This window comes from Paramormyrops kingsleyae, chromosome 7, assembly GCF_048594095.1.
Source record: "Paramormyrops kingsleyae isolate MSU_618 chromosome 7, PKINGS_0.4, whole genome shotgun sequence".
Classification (NCBI taxonomy): Eukaryota; Metazoa; Chordata; class Actinopteri; order Osteoglossiformes; family Mormyridae; genus Paramormyrops; species Paramormyrops kingsleyae.
The window spans coordinates 17,872,213-17,893,151 of NC_132803.1; the positions used below are offsets into that span (position 1 = coordinate 17,872,213).

Genomic DNA, 20,939 nt, shown 5'->3' on the forward strand with positions numbered 1-20,939 from the left:
GCCTTTAAATTCTGTGTTGGATTTTGTTAATGGTTTTAAGGAGGTCATCTTTATCGTTTGCTGAAAGTGCTGAAGTCTCTGACTTCACAGAGAAGCACTCGTCTTTCCTCTAGCTTTCATCATGGCCCCGGAGTATTTGGCAAACATTAAACATTAAATTGACTGTGAAAATCCATTGCCTTAGATGTCACTTTTTTTCTGAAGTGCCTTTGCTTTGTTATCTGTAAATAGTCAGTGTTTGTAAAAAATGTGTAATTTCCTGGAACTGCAAGTGAGGACTGTGACAGTAATGATGACGGCAGCATGAAATTTGACCATTTAAGCTATGCTTTAGGCACTTCATTTATTGTAAAGGTGGGAGATTCATTCCTTTATAATTTTTGCCGTGTAATTTTAAACAAAAATCAAAGAGTTTCTCAAAGTGTTATACTGCAAGGTGTGGCTGAGATACAGTTATGAAATTTAGCTAACGTGACATAAAAATACTCTTTGCTTATTCTATAAACAGTAAAACTTGTTGTATGTTAAACTCTGAGATACATGGAGCCACCCTGTCTTCTGCTTAGGGTCTTCTTAATATAAGCACAAAGAGTAGCACAACAGCTCTAAATTTGTTTTCTAGAGACTGCAACTTCCTTTTTCGGTTCGTCCGACGTGCCCACAATTGCGTCTTTCTCTCCTCATGCCATTTATAGACTGCATTCAGAGCAAATTAGTGCAATTGTTTTGCCAAGTCTGAAATGATAGGCTTCGATTCTAAGCATTACTTTTGAGGCCTCAGCAGCTGAGCATGTTGGGTGGTGGAAATATTGTTTTTGTCGGAATCGGTGCTGATGATAATTAAGCGAAAGGCTTGCTAGGTGGCCTTTATGTGTCCCTTACAGAGATGGTGTCCTGAAGGTATGAGAAAGTATAATCCATTGTTCTTTGTTTCTCCAGAGCTCTTTCCCTGATTCCAGTTTGCATACCCCCTCAGACTGGGAGATGACACATCATTATCGCAGTGTGTTCCCAGAATGGCAGAAAACAACTGCTAGCATGCGGCTGTGCTTTCTGCATCGCGGCCCTGATATAGCGGGGGCGGGTTCCTGCGGTTGCTATGGCACCTCAGCAGCCTTTGAACTACTCACACAGAAGCTTGCCCTCGGCCATGTGTCGTAATAATTACCCAGGGAGATGGCTCCATGACTTAATAAATGAAATTAAGTGAAACAACTTGACAGTGACAGCGGCGCTGTATTAAACTTTAGCATCATGATTTGTTTTGTGTGTGTACTCCTTTTAAGCTGGGATCTGCCTGCTAGGTGAAGTGTATAGTTTTTCATATGCTTCTTACACATAGTGAAAGCTGAAAATAATCACCATTTTTGTTACTAGAGGGCAAACGGAATAGGTTCATCCATTCTCCAGTTGTGACAATAACAAACTGTCCTTGATGAATGAAAGACTAAGCACATTTGGGGATAGAAATAAACATGTATACATAATTAATCTAATTTGTTTGTTTGTGTAATTAGGCCTTTGGTTGGTAATATTTAGTAGATCTCCACCTCCACACTGGCAAAAGTCTAATGGCTTTTAAAAATGTCATTATTTATGCCTATCGACTAGGGATGTCCCAGATGTCGAATACACTATATCTTATGAGCATCCATTCTTATGAATGCTCATTATTGTATATAAACTTTCCTCTGCCTTATATATTATAAATAATCTTTTATATGTGAAAATGACAGACATTCCTCTCTTTGTATGGTGTCTTTCCATGAAATTAGATAAGCTGTATACCAAAGACACAACTATTACCAATAGCACATTCATTATATGCAGAGGTGGAAAGTTCAGGTTCAGCAAGTACAAATCCAGACTCTTCATATTCAAGTGGTTGGTTAAAACAAAATCTTGGTCTGGATTTATACTTTCTGAATCTAAATTTTCCTCCTCTGATTATATGTATGTTGCTTACTGCTTTTGGTCAGAATGGATGCTGTTGCACTTCCTGGGGATGTCCAACATTCCCTGAAACTGTGGCAATGTCATCTTTATGGATGTTAGTAATGAACAAGAATAAAATTGATTGACTTTCAGGCTGCAGTAATAACTACTGCATTTGGTGAATTACAGAGGCAGCACATGAATAGTAAGAAGTGTTTGGAGGATAGGGCTGCGGTGTGGCTGCCTCAGCGCTCTGTGTGTTAGCTTAGGTCCCTGCTGTTATCGCAAACAGGGTCATTCCCAATCAGCAGCTCTGCCTTATACATAGTTTCAATGTGTGTGGGCTTTGCTGCAGTCCCCTGCTAGTCCGGGATTGTGCTCCGGCTCACAGGCTTCTGTTCTCCCGGAACTAGCCTTGTATCTCACACTGGAGGGAAGCTAGGTTAAAGGAAATCCAAATGGAAAGCCATCAGGTTTTGATATGACTTACTGCCAACCTTCTTTGTTTTTTGCCTTTTTTCGTCTCCATTTCGACTGAAGGTCGTCTCATGGCTTTGCTGTCATCTCAGGAGGTCTGGGGCCGCAGCTGTCACAATTCAGCATGGCTTGTAGACAGTGTGACAGTTACTCTGGTGTACCTCCTATGCTATATATCAGTGTTAAAAAAACAGTCTGCTTTCTATTTTGTTTACACAGAATCTGATTTGCTGCTGTCAAAATGGCCAGCGTTGTAGTTGTTGAATCCCCTTTTAGATTCAGCAGTAGTTTTTAAGCAGTTACAGATTTTGTGTATGCAGTAGAAAATAAATTAATTAAAAAAATTACCACCATCAGAAATAATTCACTTGTTAGGGTGTATTTCTAGTAAAGAAACTGATGTGAATTGTATGCTTGAGTAAATTTCCTTTTCTTTTCTTTCCTAGGATCCCGCAGTCACGCAGGCGACACGAACGGTCACCTCGGGTTTGGAGGAATACAACCCTTTCACAAACACAAAGCCGGTGGGTGCAGCCTTACTCTATACCTGGTCCATATTCACATTGCAACCCTGTACTAGATAAGGTGCTATGCTTCTCAGAATGTTGTCATGCCAGTTCTAAACTCTATGTCATGGGATACCAGATTGTTCCTCAAAAAGAAAAACCTCCATTTCTTTGAAGGACCAAGGAAGTATAAATCTAATTTGCACTCTGCCGATGAGAACTTCCCATATATATGCAGTGATGTTTAAATCAGGTGATTGGCAAGGCCATGGAAGGTGTGTGACATCAGCCTGTTGTTCATAAAACTGATTCTGAATCTGTTTAGCAGTGCAAATGGGGACATCATCTGATCATTATGTGGACATTTTGAAGGACTAGTGTTTGCACCCTAAGATGCACCGGGTCCTGTAAAAAGGCTTCATGTTCATGTTGTTATATAACGATGCAGAGAAATCATCAGACTTAATGTTTATTACAGAATGGCTGCCAGAACTAACAGAGATTGAAGGCATCCTTCAGCTTTCTCATAACAAACACCTGCCTAGATGTAGGGAAAGGGGTGTTCGATGAATCATCAAAACATATTACTCTTTTTTTCATTCTTTGGGGCTCTAGATTTTGTGCTGTTCCTATTTCTGCCATGTGTGGCATTTTGCTATCACCTTTTGAACATTAATATGTTTGGATTCCTTGTGACTGATGCAACTGGAATTTATTTATTGTGGGCCTCTTTGGATCTGACCTCATTGTTAGTTGCCTCATGCTGCTTTGTAAATTCAAAATGCTGACTTTGCTCTGCAATAGCTGTCACATATTCAACTAGCATTTGACTTACCTTTGTAGCTGTAATTGTAATTAAAAAAAAAATTAAGTCCTGTACTAGATTTTGTTCCTGTACTGGATAAGCCGTTGGAAGGTAGATGGATGGATGGATTGATGAGACTTAGGTTTGTGCAGAGCGTCCATGCATCATGATGCTTATTGTAGATTTATGATGTGTTGCTGGTCATGTGCAGCAAGTGCAACAGAATGCTTACTTACACCCAGTTAAAAGAAGAACTAGCAGTTTTCAAATCATAAGTAGATGTGCAAGGGAGAGCCCACAGCCTGATTCAAGCCCAGGACACATGACTTGCAAGCTAACCACTGAGCCCCTCCACTGCCGGAGTTCAGGTAGAGTGGGAAAGCCGCACAGTCGGTTCCTGCTGGGGATTTGGTCCAGCGCATTTATTATGGAATGAAGGAGCACGTGACAGCAGCAGCAGCAGCGGGGGTGACTGGTAACAGCAGCCCGGGTCGGTGCTACACCTCACTCAGCCCTTTGTGGGCATGGGTGCAAGTGCACAAAACAGGCAGGAAAGCTTTACTCTGCATACATTGTAATGTCATTTGTGTTTTTACTGTTTCAGTTCAAACACATGTTTATACATAGCAGAATACTGCATAATCCTTAATTGCTAATTAGGTAAGAAAATTAATTATTTTGAACTATATCTTTGCCTTTAAAGACTCAAAATGCGCCGCAAAAAAGGTACAACTGGAAAAAATGAAGAGACCACTGCATTTTTTTAGCATTTGGATTTTTAAATCCTGGTTTAATCCTGGTTCTGCTGGAAGAAGGTTACTCTGTGTGACAGGCTGCTTCCAGGCTCTAAGTTTCTAAGACAGCAGTACCCAAGAACAAGGTGAAGAGGAGACACTGGCACTGACCAAAAACCAGCCAGGTAGAGGGCAGAAGCAACTTCCTAGTGCCAGAGATGACCATCAACTTATCCGGTGGTGTCTTATATATCAGAGGCTGACCTCAAGTGTCTTTCGAAAAGAATGTGAAACATTAAGTGGTGTGAAGTGCACTGCTAGAACTCATAGAAGCCCTTAAAGACAAATAAATCATGGAAGAAGCCCTTCTTCAATGAGAAGCAGGGAATAGCCAGACTGGAGTTTGTAAAGAAAAAAATGTATTTTACACAGATGGATTCCCATAAACTGAGAAATAAGTGAAACTAAAAATGCTGCTGTGGTCTCTTAATTTTTTTTCCAGAACTTCAAATTTGCTTTTGAAATGGATGAAAAATGTCATTTAAACTTTTATAATATTTAAATATTATAAGTGTGACTTAGCAACATGTATCTTGAACATGCCAGGCCTTGCCAGATATATTGAGACACCGTCTAGAAAGTTGTCTGTTTTCTCCGTCTTGCATTAAAAGTGTAACATTATCCTAAGCAGCTGCGTGATTTTGATCTCCATCTGGCAGTGACACATGCTGAAATAAGGATGCAGAGAAATGTAACGTATTAAAGCGATAAAACAGCATCACTGTGTGAACCCTGTCCGTGTTTTTGTCTCCTCTCTTTAGGCGGTGGCTGGCGTGGCCACCAAAATGGCCCCCACCAGCACTCAGCCTGCCATCATGAAGCTTACAGAGGAGGCCACAGCGTACACGCAGTCACAGACCCAGGTTCTCCTCCTCAGCAGCCCTCCCCAACCCCTGGCTGGCCGATACTCTGGCCCCATAGCGCCCCCTGTCATGCCTCCCCAGTACGCCTGCTCATGTTGATGGAGTCACCGTCTTTCCTGTCGTTTCAGGCCAAATCATGCCAAATGGGGCCTTTGAGCACCTCGGACTAGGGAAGCAGGGCACTGTCTTGATGATATACTTCCAGTATTAGATTGTAATTCACGGTGCTTGAGTTCATCTGCCAGTTTGTAGTAATACCATTCACTGTTACTGCCAGTCTTTCCTATGGAGAATTATGTAACTATTATTTAAATTATATAACTACATTTGTGTTAGACATTTGGCAAAAGAGGAAATGCAAACCAATCTATTGTGTTGGCCAGATTCAACCATTGTTTGAATCTGAGTTTTTCTGGTAAATTGCATATGGTGTGAACACAAATATGAACCTTCTCTTGTCCACTGACAGTTTCAGTATAAGAGGAGGCCCGACTTTCACCATGGGGACCTAAGAAATAGCTGTTTTTGTCGTGCCTGCATCAGGCAGCTCTGTAGCCCAGCGGGAGTGTAGAAGGAAATGAGGGCTTCTAATGAGAGAGGAGATGTATAATTAAATGCTGCCAGAGGCTTTTTGATGCGGGGGAGCCCGCATTCTGTGGACACGCTTTTAGGCAGCATGCTGGCAGGTTGTCTTCCATTGTAAGGCCAAGTCACATGACAAAAGTCCCAAGTGCACTGTCAGCTAAGAACAGAAGCTCCAAAATTTGCCAATTAGCTAAGCGGTATGACAGTTTGTGAGCCTGTTCCCATACGCTCCATTAAGCCAAATGCTATTTGCATATGCACCATAATTTTATAGCTTTTCTATAAGCAACTACTTACTGATTATAATCACTGAATGAGGTTTTAAAATATGTGGTTGTATTTGGGGACAGCAGGGTGGCTCATTGGGTAGCACTGTTGCCTCACACCTCCAGGATTGGTGTGTGTGTGTGTGTGTGTGTGTGTGTGTGTGTGTGTGTGTGTGTGTGTGTGTGTGTGCGCACGCGCGTGTGCCTGCAAGTGTGTGTTATGTATATATGACATTGCGGGCAATGTAATAGAAATCTGTTATTTTGATGTTTTTTCAGTCCCCGCAAGGGGAAACTCAATTTTATAAAAATCTGTGAATGCAACCAAAAAACTAAAAATTCTAAGTAAGTCTTGTATTTTGTTTGGTTACTTATTGTTAAGGTTAGGGCTGGGTAGGGGTTAATGTTGTCATTATTGACATTAGGGTTTTTCCCATAGAAATGTATGGACCATCCCCCAAAGATACAAATATAAATATATGTGGGTCTGTGTGTGTGAATTAGGTTTATATTACAATGTGGGGACCAAATGTCCCCCACAACGTAACAAAAACCTTTTTTTTGACATAGTGGGACCATTTTCAGGTCCCCTCAAAGATCTGAGAATGTAATCAAAAAAGTAAAAATGCCATAAGTCTCGTATTTTGTTTGGTTAGATTATTGTGATTAGAGTTTTCCCCATAGAAGTGAATGGAGAGTCACCACAAAGATATAATCACAAACCTGTATGTGTGTGTGCGTGTGTGTGCGCTCGTGTGCGCGCGTGTGTGCGAGCGTGTGTGTGTGCGCCTGCCTGCCCTGTGATATACTGGCATGCTTTCCAGGTTGTACCACTGCCTTGTCCCCTTAAATGCCTAGGATTCGCTCCAGGACCCCCAGCTCTGACCAACAGTTTATAGATGGTTGGATGGACGCTTATATTCCAATGCTAGTCCGAAAATTGTGTTTGCAAGATGCTTGCCCTTCTGGATGTTTGAGTCCAGTCGGACTTCATCTGCGAGCGATGTAAGTTAGTGGACTCACTCATGGTCAAGGTTTGTGACCTCGAGGAGCAACTGGTTCTCATCCAACACAACAAGGAGTTAAAGGAGAGAGTTAATACGCCTTTTAGGGAGACGGTGTGTATGTCACAAGCGGGGAGGAGGGAGAATGAAGAACAGGTAGGTCGAGAGAGATGGGTGAACATAGGTCGTAGACATAGAAAAGAGCGTACACAGCTTACAGAGGTGGCATCACCTGAAGTGACGGTGTCTAACCGCTTTCAGGTGCTTCCAGCTTTAGAGCCGGAAGAGACTGGGGAGGCAGGTGGGAGGTTGTGGTAGGAGGGGATTCAGTTATTAGAGGCGTAGACAGTTATGTGTGCATCCGTGATAGAGGGTCCTGTACAGTGTCTTGCCTGCCTGGTGCCCAAGTGGGGGACCTTCCGAATCGAGTGGACAGGCTTTTGGCCCCAACCGGGGTGGATCCAGTGGTCATGGTGCATGTTGGCACCAATGACATAGGAAAGGGCAGGAGGGCAGTTCTGCAGGATAAATTTATAGAAGTCGCGGATAAGCTTAGAAGCAGAACATCCACAGTGGTATTCTCTGGAATACTAAGTTAGCTGAGATATGGAGATTAAATGCGTGGCTAAAATGGTGGTGTAGGAAAGAGGGGTTTAGGTTTATGGGGCACTGGAAGACCTTCTGGAACAGGTGGGACCTGTTCAAGCCAGATGGGTTGCATCTGAACCAGAGGGGAACCAGTGTATTGGGGAGGTGTATGTGTAGAGTAGTTGAGGAATTAAACTAGCGACTGGGGGGGCAGGGAGGTTAGTTAAGAATATAGGTGGGGAGAGATGGAAAGCCCCAATTAATATTAAAAGTGGGCACTGTAAAAGGCCTACCCTTTGCAGTCTGTATTTAAACACTAGGAGTATTAGAAACAAAATTCATGATTTAGAGGCCTTAATTTCATCAGACACTTATGACATTATAGGAATAACAGAAACATGGATTAGTGACAATGATGGAGAAGAATATAATATGGATGGTTACACGTTGTTCCGTAGAGACCGGATAGGCAAGAAGGGAGGTGGTGTTGCAGTATACGTAAAAGAAAACTTGCAGGCAAGGGAGCTCACTAATAAAAATAAAAGTTCAGAAGCTGTTTGGATGAAACTAAATGCTAAAAACTCAAATGGCCTAATTGTCGGGGTTTGTTATAGAGCACCTAATGTAGCTGCAGAGGAAAGCAGAATGTTATATGACGATATCATGATTATGAGTAATAAAAATTATGTTGGTTATGGGTGATTTTAATTTACCTGGGATACAGTGGGACATTGTCTCTGGCTCTTCTGTAAATGAACTTGAGATGGTGAAATTAGTACAGGATTGTTTTTTTACTCAGTTTGTCAATACCACTAGCTCTTCTTGATCTTGTTTTCTCAAAATAACCAGGATAGGATTGGAAAATTAGAGGTTTTAGAACCACTGGATGGTAGTGATCATAACATGGTTAAATTTGAGGTTAATTTTGGTGTCCGAAGAGCAAAGTCCAAAACAAAAATATACAATATTAAGAAGGCTAACTTTAATGGTATGAGACTGAAACTAGAAACTAAACTGGATGGAATTAAATAGCAAAACAGTTGAAGAGGCATGGGAATTTTTTAAAAGCACATTGTTGCAAGTGCAAGAGGACTTCATACCTGTTTCCAGCAAAAATAAATCTAGGAAACTGCAAACAAGGTGGTTTACTACGGAAATTAAGAATAAAGTCAGGAGGAAAAGGGCTCAGTTCCACAAATGGAAAATAACTAATGATTTCAAAATAAGGCAGGAGTATCTAAGTCTACAGGTTGAGTTAAAAAATAACATTAGACTCGCTAAGAGGAATGTATAAAGGAAGATTGCATTGGAGGATGACATTAAAAGAACAATATATGTATAACTGAAGCTGATTTGGTTAAAAGCCTAGATAAGCTCAAAATAAATAAATTGCAGGCTCCTGATGGCATATTACCTATAGTTTTAAAAGAGATATGGGATATTATTAGCCAGCCTTTAACTTTACTATTCCAGAAATCGTTATCTGCTGGTGTGGTACCTTCTGATTGGAAGCATGCTAATATAACGCCCATATTCAAAAAAGGGGATAGAAGTAATCCAGCAAACTATAGGCCAATCAGTTTAACTTGCATAACTGGAAAAGTAATGGAAGCTACAAAAATGGTAGATTACCTGGATTCAAATAACATTCTGAGGGATAGTCAACATGGATTTAGGAAAGGTAGATCCTGTTTAACTAATTTACTTGAGTTCTTGAGTTACTTGAGAAATTGATCACAAAAAGGCCTACAATGTGATCTACTTAAATTTCCAGAAGGCCTTTCATGTTGTCCCCCACAAACAGCTCTTGCTTAAGCTCAAAGGTGTAACTGTAGCAGCTTGGATCGAAAGCTGGTTAACAGACAGGAAGCAGCGAGTAGTTAATGTCACAGTGGGCCTGCGTTCATAGTGGGGTACCGCAGGGTTCAATTTTAGGACCACTGTTGTTCCTAATTCACATTAATGATATTGACACCAATACATACAGTAAACTGGTTAAATTTGCATGAAACACTACAAAACCAAAACACTACAAAACCAAAAAGGACCACGAGTGGTCAAAAACTAAATAACAAAAACCGGATACACATCTAACATCAACTATCAAACACAATCAATACAAACCAACTACACACACACAATGAACCGTTATTTAGTGTTTGACCCCTCGTGGTCCTTTTTGGTTTTGTAGTGTTTTCTGTTTTGTTTAATAAACCCTGTTTTGTTTTCCTGGAGCCGCTAGTGGGTCGTCCGCCCTTTCTGTGCCTGCACCATGCCTCGTGCCCGAGCCGCCCGGAACCATGACAGCAGGGAACAGAAATATAAAGTACAGATATTTTATGGGTTCCACTGAAATAAAGGTAGCTGATTATGAGAAAGACCTCGGTGTGCATGTTGATGCTTCCATGTCCCACTCTCGCCAGTGTGGGGAAGCAACAAAAAAGGCCAATAGGATGTTGGGTTACAGCTCCAGGTGTGTGGAGTTTAAGTCAAGGGAGGTGATGCTACGATTATACAATTTCTTGGTAAGACCCCACCTAGAATATTGTGTGCAGGTTTGGTCACCATACCTTAAAAAGGACATTGCTGCCTTGGAAAGGGTGTAACGTAGGGCTACAAGAATGATTCCTGGTCTTAGAGGAATGTCTTATGAGGAGAGGTTAGCTGAGCTGAATCTGTTTAGCCTCTGCAAAGGAAACTAAGGGGGAACATGATCCAGGTATATAATATTCTAACAGGTCTGGATGCTGTTCAGCCAAATGGCTACTTCAATATTAGTTTAAATACTAGAACTCATGGCCATAAGTGGAAATTAGCAGGGCGAACATTTTAAAATTAATTTGAGGAAGCACTTCTTTACACAGCATGTATGGAATAGTCTTCCTGCTAGTGTAGAAAAATTTTCAAAAAACTAAAACACTCTGTAAAACTAAGTAATGCACATTTTAATTAGAACAATAATGTCAGACATAGTTTTACACTTCGTAAATTAATTGTCTGTTATTTGTATGTATCACTAGGGAATTATCATAGACCACATTGACGTAAGGTTGATGTTACGTCATTTATCCTGGTCTGAAGGGGCCTGGTGTCTGTTCCAGGCAGCAATGGGCACAAGGCTTGGGTGGAATGTGGACGGGACACCAGTCCATCACGGGACGTGTGTATACAGTATTACAGACACTGATTAGCCTAACTGCACTTGTGGGAATGTGCAACACAGGGAGAATATGCAACCTCCACACACACACACACATGCGCACACACACACACACACACACACAGAGCATGCATTAATGTACTATAGTTGATACATGTTTTTTTTCTCAAATTATCTGAGCCATGATGGCATATATCAAAGCGTGTAAAATGATCAATGTCTTCTCTGTATATTTATTCATTAGAAGAATTTATGAAATTTCACAAATATTAGTGGGATGTCAGAATTTTGTGGTTCACACAGAACAGGTCATTTCAAGTTTTATGAAATCTTTATATGACTACTAATGAAACAAATACTCAGACATTTCAATGTGGATTTTTAACTTGATTTAAATTATTTCAGCTGGTGTTTTAATACAGTTTATGAAAAGGTTTTTTTAATTGATATTGTACAGTTGTATAGTTTATTTAGTTGATCTGAAAATAATGTACAGTGTTTATCCAGGGTCCCCTTCACACCAAAGATATATATAATTCTCACTAATCAGCATTGATGATCATCAAGGGGATCCGTATTCAGAATGGAGTCTTTGTGGGTATGTAGATGTGATCTTGATGTAGTTTTCCGTCATAGTATCGTTTTGTCGAGGAGGGATTCCGTTTTAATGTGATCGCAGTTCCCACTCACACACGATCCACGTACGCATCCCCTCCAACAGGACCGGGCTCAGACGGAGCTGCTGCGGCGGCAGGAGGAGCTGGAGAAGAAAGCCGCTGAGCTGGACCGGCGGGAGAAGGAGATGCAGTCCCTTGGCACGTCGGGGGGTGAGGCTTCTGGGACCCGTCTGCAGCAGTGTTTGTGAACCCGGTCCTCGGGGACCCAGACAGTCCACACTGCCTGGCAGCTGGGAGGGAGCCAAAACATGGAGGCAGCTGGGGGTCCCAAAGGAACGTGTTGAGACACACTGACCTGCAGCGTCTTCACACTGCAGCTGTCACAGACACAAACACGCCCTGACAGTGCTGGGTACTAATTCGAAATAAGTCTTAGTGTTTTCTTAATGAGAATTTATTGTGGACCTTCTCTTCCAGGAAGGAAAAACAACTGGCCCCCTCTTCCTGACAAGTTCCCTGTCGGACCATGTTTTTACCATGATATCACTGTAGACATCCCTGTGGAGTATCAGAAGACAGTCAAGACCATGTACTACCTGTGGATGTGTGAGTAACGAATGTTTCTGTACTCCAGGGCATTGTGCCATGCACATTCAGGAATATTACCAGAAAAAATACAAATATATGCATTGTCTTTGAGCTTTTGCAAGCATGCATTTTATTAAACACTGGTCATGTGCACAGTTTAACTGCCCCCACTACATGTTTTAACTTTTCAACTATAATCTTCTAATGTTTTTTTCAGCAGTGATTTAAGGAAAAATGTCACAATGTGTGTTTTTGCACCAGTATTCCACTATCCCTCTTTAGTTCCTGCCCATAACCTAATTTTGCCAGACTCAATCAAACTAATCCACATGACCGGCTCTTCCTCCTGACTTGTGTAATTTAAAAACCTCAGTTAAGCATCTCAGAACAGTGAGTAATGATGTAAGAATTTAGTTAGATATGCTAAATCCGATTGCTTCATGAAGGGATCTTTTCTTCAGTCTGGGATTTGGGCATGTTTAGGTGTGTAGAGGTTAGTCATGTGCAAGGGTCATCTGATGGTGGTCACATGATTAGAGTTCTGTGCTCCATCTCATGCTAATACTTGCTGATTAGCAAATAGCTGATGTTCTCCGCAGTGTTCACTTCACGTATTAGAAAGCGTTACAATAGTAGCTTATAAGTAAAGTTTTAAGTACAGTTTTCTGTGAACTGACAATGTTTTTCAAGAGAAGGCCTCGGGGTTTCAAAGATGCCTCAGTAACCATGCTTCCTGGAAATAGGCATTATATATGTTTTAAAGGGGAGCAGGAATAGAAACGTACTGTAGCACTCAAACTACTAAAATATCCACTTTATATAAGACATGAGTTGCTGTGTTTTTCTGAACCGGTGGGTTGTTTTATTAATGGTGTTTAATAGTGATGTTATAGACAACCCTTTCTGATGGATAGTATTTTCTCTTAACTTCATCTCTTTGAGGGTAACCCTGGGCTGGGGGGTCTGTATCACTGGCATCCTCGAAACCAGGGTCTACCTCTGTAAAAGGCTGTCCATGTATGTTCTTTCATCATTAGTCATCACTCTTTCATTTTATGTGCAGAGTACCCCAAGCATTTCTGTTCCATTAAGGTGCTAGTTTTACTCAAATCATTTTGCAGATGTATGTAAAAGGGTATTTTATACATTTGGATGTTGTGCTGCGTAATTCTCAGGTTAAGTACTGTGTCATGGCGGGACTTTAAATCGCAGCATTTGGGTTTCCAGGCCCTGCCTTTAACCACTACACTCTGCTACTTTTGTAATAAACGTGTGGGTCACATGGTCATAAGACACCTTAATTCCGCTGAGTGTTTTTTTGCATCAATATGACTCCCATTTAACCTCTGCTAAGTCAATGACTCCTTGTGGATTTGGCCAGTTCCCTCTAACTGGTATTTGTGACCATCTCTTTCTGCAGTTTATGCGGGGACTCTGCTTGTGAACATCTTTGGCTGTCTGATCTGGTTCTGCGTGGACTCCAGGCGAGGGGTGGACTTTGGCCTGGCGATGTTCTGGTTCATGGTTTTCACCCCCTGCTCTTTTGTCTGCTGGTACAGACCGCTGTACGGTGCTTTCAGGTACCACTGCAAAACAATAAATATACATACAGTAAAATCCCATTATAGTGGACTCGCTTATAACAGAATATTGTCTATAACGGACGAGGTCCTCTGATCCCGGCCGCACGCCTTTAAGAACATGCAGAAAAAGCATCGGATATAACGGACTCGCATATAACGGAATTTTGCTTATAACGGACAAACAATTTTAGCTGTAATTTTGTTCAGCTATAACGGACATGCAGCTCCGCCTACAAGGCGTGTGGCGTGCCGGTGATATCCAGCGCAGATACGTAGTCGGGATTAATAGTCACACATCTGGTCAAGTGAAGTTGGATTACTACATGTACAATATAATAATCTATACCACAAATGTGTCTGCTGGGGTGTGGCATGAGTAAATGGTGTCCTGTAGCTGTGTTCTGGGCATAAAGCAACTCTGGATATAACGGACTTTCGATATAACGGACTGTTTTGCCAGGTCCCTTGAAGTCCATTATAACTGGATTTTACTGTAGTATGAACATTTTAGTGAACTGCCTGTTATTTTGGAGAAAGCGAGCTACTGCTAATACTGCAGGCCGACATTGTGTAAGTCATTACTAAGGGCTTAGCCTCAGTCATACAGCACAACTGTTCTGTGTAGAGGATACAGTCCTCTGACTTTGTTTTGTAATGCCTTTGTTGAAAACTGACTGCTTTTTCTGTGCAGCTGGATTATGAATGTTAATATTAGAAAATCCTTAAATGTTACAACAGTATTGACTTAGCGGTCAAGATGTTCAGCTGGTAATTCATGCTGCGTAAGTCAACAGTGTCCTGGGGAGAAAGGTGAACAAATTTAAGTAGCTGGCAATTATGATGAGCTCATAGGCTCAGTTTCTTTTTAAGAAATGCAGTTTTTAATTTTTTATAGGTAGATGCTATTTGCATCCGGGGTGGATTGCCAGTCGGCTTATTTGCACCTGGGTGTTTATAGCAGGCAGCTACTACAGATGCTCCTGAACTTACAATGGGGTTTATGTTCTGATGAACCCATTGTAAGTTGAAAATATTATAAGCCGAATATGAATATCTTATGATAAATAAGTAACCATATGATACATTGTCGCAAACTGTATGAGATGTTTAACCATGCAATCTCTGCAGAGCACTGTAAGCGTGGCTGCTTAGATGCTGCCATCGCTCAGCATCAGTAATATGCCGGTCCGGGAAGAGATCAAAATTCAGAGTTTGATCTGATGACTACCAAGTGTGGTTCGCTATCGCACCGTCGCAAAGCCGATGCACCATCATAAGGTGAGGAGCATCTGTATTTGCATCCAAGTGTCAGTAGCCAACAATGCTATGTCATCACCATTACCATTATTACACATTTTGTATTTGTATCTCACTTTGGCACCTTTCAGCCGTTGAAGTGACATGCAACCATGCAAGCAACAGAGTGTTTATGTTTTTTGTGGAGCCAGGGGAGGGGACCGAGGAGGCCGGGTGTAATTAGCCAAACAGATGGTTTTACACCCGGGAGCAAATAGACGCTTCATTTTTTATATCACTTTTGCTGTATACAGGCATTGGTGCCATTGGATTAGGAAATTTAGTGGACGATTGGGCATGCCAGTGAACTGTCAGCTTACCAGAGCTATTATCCTGACTTGCCGTATTTTTCCTCTTGTTTTGCCGCCACAGGAATGACAGCTCCTTCAGATTCTTTGTCTTCTTCTTCGTATACATCTGTCAGTTTGGCATGCATGTGTTTCAGGCCATCGGCATCACAACCTGGGGGAACTGGTGAGTGGACAGGGGCTGAGTTACAGCTCACATGGGTCGATCCAAAACCAGTCTGTGCTCATTTTACACAGCCCTGGGAAAGGTTCTACAAGCAAAAATATATTTATCATCATACTGTTTAGATGCCTTCTGGCTATAGTTTGTGCCAAAGTGGGAGGTTTAGGGAATGGGATGCCTATGGAAATAAAATAAAACCTTGATCAGTGATAATTAGGCCCAGGAGTTTAGCACCTTCTCAGATTAGCGGTGATTCAGCTGAGGATGATTCTTTGTACATTAGTCACCGGCTTGCAGGGCACAGCACCTGCCTTGTGACAGTGATGGGGGACCCTCCGTTTTGTCTCTTCTCCCCCACAGCGGCTGGATCTCAGCCCTCACGTGTCTGAACACGAGCATCCTGGTTGGGATCTTGTTGATCCTCATCGCAGGCCTCTTCACTTCCTGTGCCGTCTTCTCACTAATAATGTTTAAAAAGGTAGGACCCCCCCCAGTTCCATGTGTGAAAAGCAGGATAAGACTAACCTGCTCTTGCGCACAATCGCAGCCTGAGGATCCTCTCTTAGCCGTCCTGGAAAACTGTTCCTCTCATCGCTGTTGTCAGTAATGCTGCATATTGTTAGTCACACATTATTATTGTCGGTTGACGTCAAATGGTCCATTAGGTGGCAGTATTGACCACTTTGTTTGTGTAACGTTAAGAACATAACTATTCAGAGTGTTGAGCAGGGGTGCTGCAAACGGAGGGGGGGAGTCTAGAATAATTCCAAGGGCCCCTGAGTGACTGTGAAAAATGTGGAACATTGGGATTGGTTTGGGTTGGGGACCCAATATGATATGGTTTTATGGGGCCCAAAATGTTATGTCGAGCCAGTGCAAAGTGTTTTTAAAATGTGAAAGAAGGAAACAGTTTAGGTTTCAGTTTTTTTTCCTTTTCACTGCTTTTAGTGAAAACCCAGGTATGGCTCAGAATTTCTGAATGAGCATGGCTGTAAATTGCCAGCAAACACTAATGCGAGGCCAATGTTCTCGTCACCACGCGATGAAAGAGAGCGGAACAGCATTGATCTGAAGCAGAGACAGAGGGTGGTGGGGGAAGGCTACAGAAAATAAAACCGATTGGACCTGTCTCACTCTGGGAACGGACTGCCCAGAGAAGCAATTTGGGAAAGCTGGCATGACACTGAGCACAGTCAATGGAATCGACACAGAGCCATACATAAGAGAAGCAGAGTGCAGCTCTGAGCTAGAGGTCCCAGAGGAGCAGCACGATTGACCTGCCTGCTGACCAGTGCTTTTTTCTTTATGGTTGAGCAGCTTTTATAATGAGTAAAAAAGGGACTTTTATTGTGAACATTTTACTGGGGTTAATCATAGAGATAGCTTAGCCTGTGTATGCTAACTGATTTTAGTGCTTAGTGCTGTAGACAATTTCTCATGGTGCTCAAATGCTTAAATTTCAGTGGTGGACTTGTATTTATGCTTCTGCTTAACGTAAACTCCTTCTTGGGTTTTTATAAGTGCCATTCTGCATATTAGATGAAGTTGTTCTTTTGACTAACTTGCCAGTATTTGTACTGTACATGGTGCAGTTTGTTATTGTAACCTCCTCCATCACCCTGTGTGCCCTCTACAGGTTCACGAGCTGTATCGCAGCTCAGGAGCCAGCTTTGAGAAGGCCCAGCAGGAATTTGCCTCGGGTGTGATGTCCAACAAGACTGTTCAGACGGCAGCGGCCAACGCGGCCTCAACCGCTGCCCGTGGAGCGTTCAAGGGGGAGCAGATCTGAGGGAGCTCTCCCCTTCATCCCAGCTCATCCCCCCCACACTACACTACACCCCCAAGCCCATACAGAGACTGTAAGATCCTCCTTCTCGTTTATTTATTGCTCTCCTGTGACCCTGAGCCATCTGTGTCTCTCAGCATGTCTGTTAACGTGTCTTCCGGCGCTCCGGCATGGCCTTTGAATCGGGATGAACAAAGAGATTGCCACTTGCACTCTGCATACTTCTACATTACTGCCCCCCACAACTTCAGCATTACTGGAATAAGGAGCAGGAGGAGATGAGTGACTGTGACTGTAGCACATTTCATCCTCTGGGGGGGGCAGGGAGTGTGGAGGGGGGCAGAAAAATGGCTGGAGTCACTGTACCTGTTTCCTCTGTGTCTCCGTTGCCACGGTTTCTTATGAAGTCAGTGCTGTGCAGTGGCAGGCAAAGCCTCAGTGCTTTCCTGCTGTTCTTTCTGAAACTGCTCTACTCAGAAAGCCTCTCTGTCCGGGTGGGAGGGCTAAGGAATTCAGACACTCCCATAATGTGGTTATTATTATTACTTGAGCGCAATGCAAGAAATGCACCATTTAGAAGGTAATTTATGAAACAGGCTGTTTTTGAGGCTAATGGTTGGACTGAAAGAACGGTATAATAGCCCAATTTAAGCTAGATGGAGATTGCTTATTTTTTATCACTTTTGAAGCTCTGTCAGGGTAGTATTTGTAGTATTTCCCTGCGATCAGAAATGAGCATGAATGCATCGATCACTTAACTGTCAACAGTCATTTAGTGTAAACACACAGGAGCCTCGCTATGGCGCATCTGACTGGGCCAGTCCTGGATATCTACAGTTCTGGATGTTTACTAATCAGCATTTCGGACTCCCCAGGCTTGTCATGCTGAATTAGGGCTAGATGATGGGATGGTGGAGTCACTAAATCAGGGTATTTGTGCTGGCTGTGTCTATCGCGATTTCTTCGTAGATCCCCTAGGCTGACGGGGAACCAGCCCTTAATCTCTGCACATTTGGCGTACATTTATAAGCTGAACAGTTTGGCTACACCTCCAGCGCTCTCTACCCACGATAATAGCATCCTGTCATCCTTGCTTTGTTTAGTGGTTCCACATTGAAATAATTTTAAAGACTTATTTTAGGGATTTGTTGGCAGCACTGTGAAGACGGAGCATCACGGGAGGAAGCCGGTCTGGTTCAAACGCTTCTACTTTCAGTAAATGTGAAAGGAGAGACTTTCAACACAACAGTCAAGGCAATAGACCATATTTGTTGCTGATGCTGCCCCCATTCTTTGTTTGACCGTGAGTGTATCAGCATCTGCATGGCTTGTGGCAGACATGTTGGTCAAGGGTGAGAGTTTATCAAACAAGAGACTTCTGCGATTGCATTTTTCTCCTGGAGCTCACAGCCTTGTCTGACATTCCTGCTATCTGCTGTCGGTCACCTGTATGTCTGCACTTCTCTAAATATTTCAGGATTTATATAATGCAGCCCAAATTAATGATGTCTGAAACATTTCTGCTTTGGTTTCATGTGTTGTTCACTTAGATGTGAAGGTAAACATGCAAATGCAAGTAAGCAGTAATGAAAACTACTGCCACCTTGTCTCCTATGTGTGTGTGTGTGTGTGTGTGTGTGTGCATACAGTAAGATTTTTCAGTTTGTGTTCCAGAGAAAGCAGAGCCCATTTGACATGACATTTCTTCCCTAAGCCATCGCAGCCGATGTACCTTAAGTCAGTTTTGCACAGTTTTGAAATCCCGCAACTAGAATAAATTAACTCAGAGGGCTACACTGGATAATTTAACTGTTTGGTTTGTTCTTTTGTTTGTTTGTTTGGTTGGTTGTTTGTTTTTTGTTCCAGTGTTGGTTTAGTCCTCCACAGCACAGTATTTTAGTTTCTTAAAGTGATGTCATTACATGGGCGGTTCTTGTGGTGGACATGGAGGTGAAGTGATATGTTGGAGTGATGCTCCACGCTGACAGCATTTTGACTCTTATTGGCTGATTAGCCGCCAAGATGAGGTGAGGTCACTTCCTTTCATGTTCCTGCGCATAGGTTACAGTAAGTCTTGATGCAGAGTTCTGAAATCTTATGTTTAGTTATAAGCTGCAGGGTTTTACCCCAAATTTTTCTTTTTTATATTTTCTAGAATTGTGATTTCTTTATAGATTAGTGATTTTGTGTTTGTGTGTGTGTGTGTGTGTGTGTGTGTGCTCGCAGGTGTGCTACAACAAGATTTTTTCTTCCATTAAAATGAATGGCATCAAAAAATGTTTTCACGTTTGTTTGTTTTCAATTTGTTAGAAAACAGAAAATCTGAGGATATAAACCGTTTCCATTTCATTGCATTTTTCCCCGTATTGCAACAGTGGCTTTGAGTTTTATCTTTTAATCAATGACCAATGTAGCTGAAACACTGAAAATGATATTGCTCCAGAGGTTGTATGTGATTATGGATTTGAATATATTTGAAATCAGATTTTAAGGGATATTTGTATATTTTGTAAAATTGGTTTGCTGTCGTCCTGAATTTTACTGTACTGTATAAATGCACTCTTCTTCTGTCGCATGTTGAGTAGTTTGGGTTTTGTATATTTATTGTATTAACATAAAATAAAATTTTAAAACATTACTTTACATGCTTCCATGACTACATGTGCTTGTAATCCAGTGCTTTCCTTTTAAAAGGATGTCCATGTCATTTAAACCTGCACCCATGCTGTTTTGATAAAGTAGCTACTTTGTTAAAATATTCCAGCTGAATAAATGAATCCACTTTGATCAGCAAGGAATGATAATACATTCCATGTATACATCAGTATATTTAAAACTGTCATTTTTAATTTATTACTGTGTATAAATTTTGTCACCGTAGGCAGTATGTGTCTGTAGGACCAGTCTGTGCCTCTTGCTTTAAGCTCCACCCCAACAGGAGGAAAGAGCCATCTCACCATTCATACTGCTCACATAAGCAAACAGCAGGGGGCAGTATAACTAAAGAATCTGGCTGACACTTTGCCTTTTCACTTGCATTTATAAACTGACAGTGCAACGGAAACTGTTATTCCTATTGCTTTCGGGTTTGTTATTTTTTTAAAAGTTTATTAGTTTAAACCAGTGTCTTCCAGTCTGGTCCTTGGGGACCCACAGCTGGTACACGTTTTGCTCCCTCGGAGCTCTCTGGCAGAAAGTCCACATTTTTGGTCCCTACTGGGAGCTGGGAGGGAGCTAAAACATAGTCTGTCTGTGGGTCCATGAGGACTGGACTGGGAAACACTGAAACTAATACAGCTGTTTAATATATTTTTTTCTCTGATGTATGATAGGCAAGTGAGTAGGGATGAGCTGAAAATGTTATCTGGATTTTATGGTATGCAAATGCTTCACCAAAAACACTAACGTACTGCCAGAATTTTTTAATATCGAGATTTCTTTCTTTCATAAGCCAAAGCTGTTTTGTGGACCCTGATTAACCTTGATCCAAAAACACTAAAACACTGCCAAACACATGACTAAGAGCCCCTTTATCTGCTTCTCAAGCTCTTCTCAGTCAGCCAGTTCCTTCACTTGCTTCATCTCTTGCAGGGTTTCTGGGAGGAGTGCTGACTC

General features: G+C 41.9%; 1 protein-coding gene across 2 annotated transcripts in view; it reads left to right on the forward strand.

Annotated features, from left to right (window-relative positions):
• LOC111849953 (secretory carrier-associated membrane protein 1) overlaps positions 1-19,962 on the forward strand; it is a 27,040-nt gene extending 7,078 nt beyond the window's left edge. Inside the window, exons 2-9 of one of the 2 annotated variants that reach the window (XM_072714433.1) lie at positions 2,859-2,936; positions 5,279-5,380; positions 11,663-11,810; positions 12,078-12,206; positions 13,609-13,768; positions 15,440-15,541; positions 15,899-16,016; positions 17,175-19,962. In XM_072714433.1, the coding sequence (XP_072570534.1) occupies positions 2,859-2,936; positions 5,279-5,380; positions 11,663-11,810; positions 12,078-12,206; positions 13,609-13,768; positions 15,440-15,541; positions 15,899-16,016; positions 17,175-17,327 (990 nt within the window). In that variant the 3' untranslated portion in view covers positions 17,328-19,962. The remainder of the gene's footprint in view (positions 1-2,858; positions 2,937-5,278; positions 5,381-11,662; positions 11,811-12,077; positions 12,207-13,608; positions 13,769-15,439; positions 15,542-15,898; positions 16,017-17,174) is intronic. The other variant, XM_023823305.2, reaches the window with a different exon arrangement.
• The last annotated feature ends 977 nt before the right edge of the window (positions 19,963-20,939 follow it).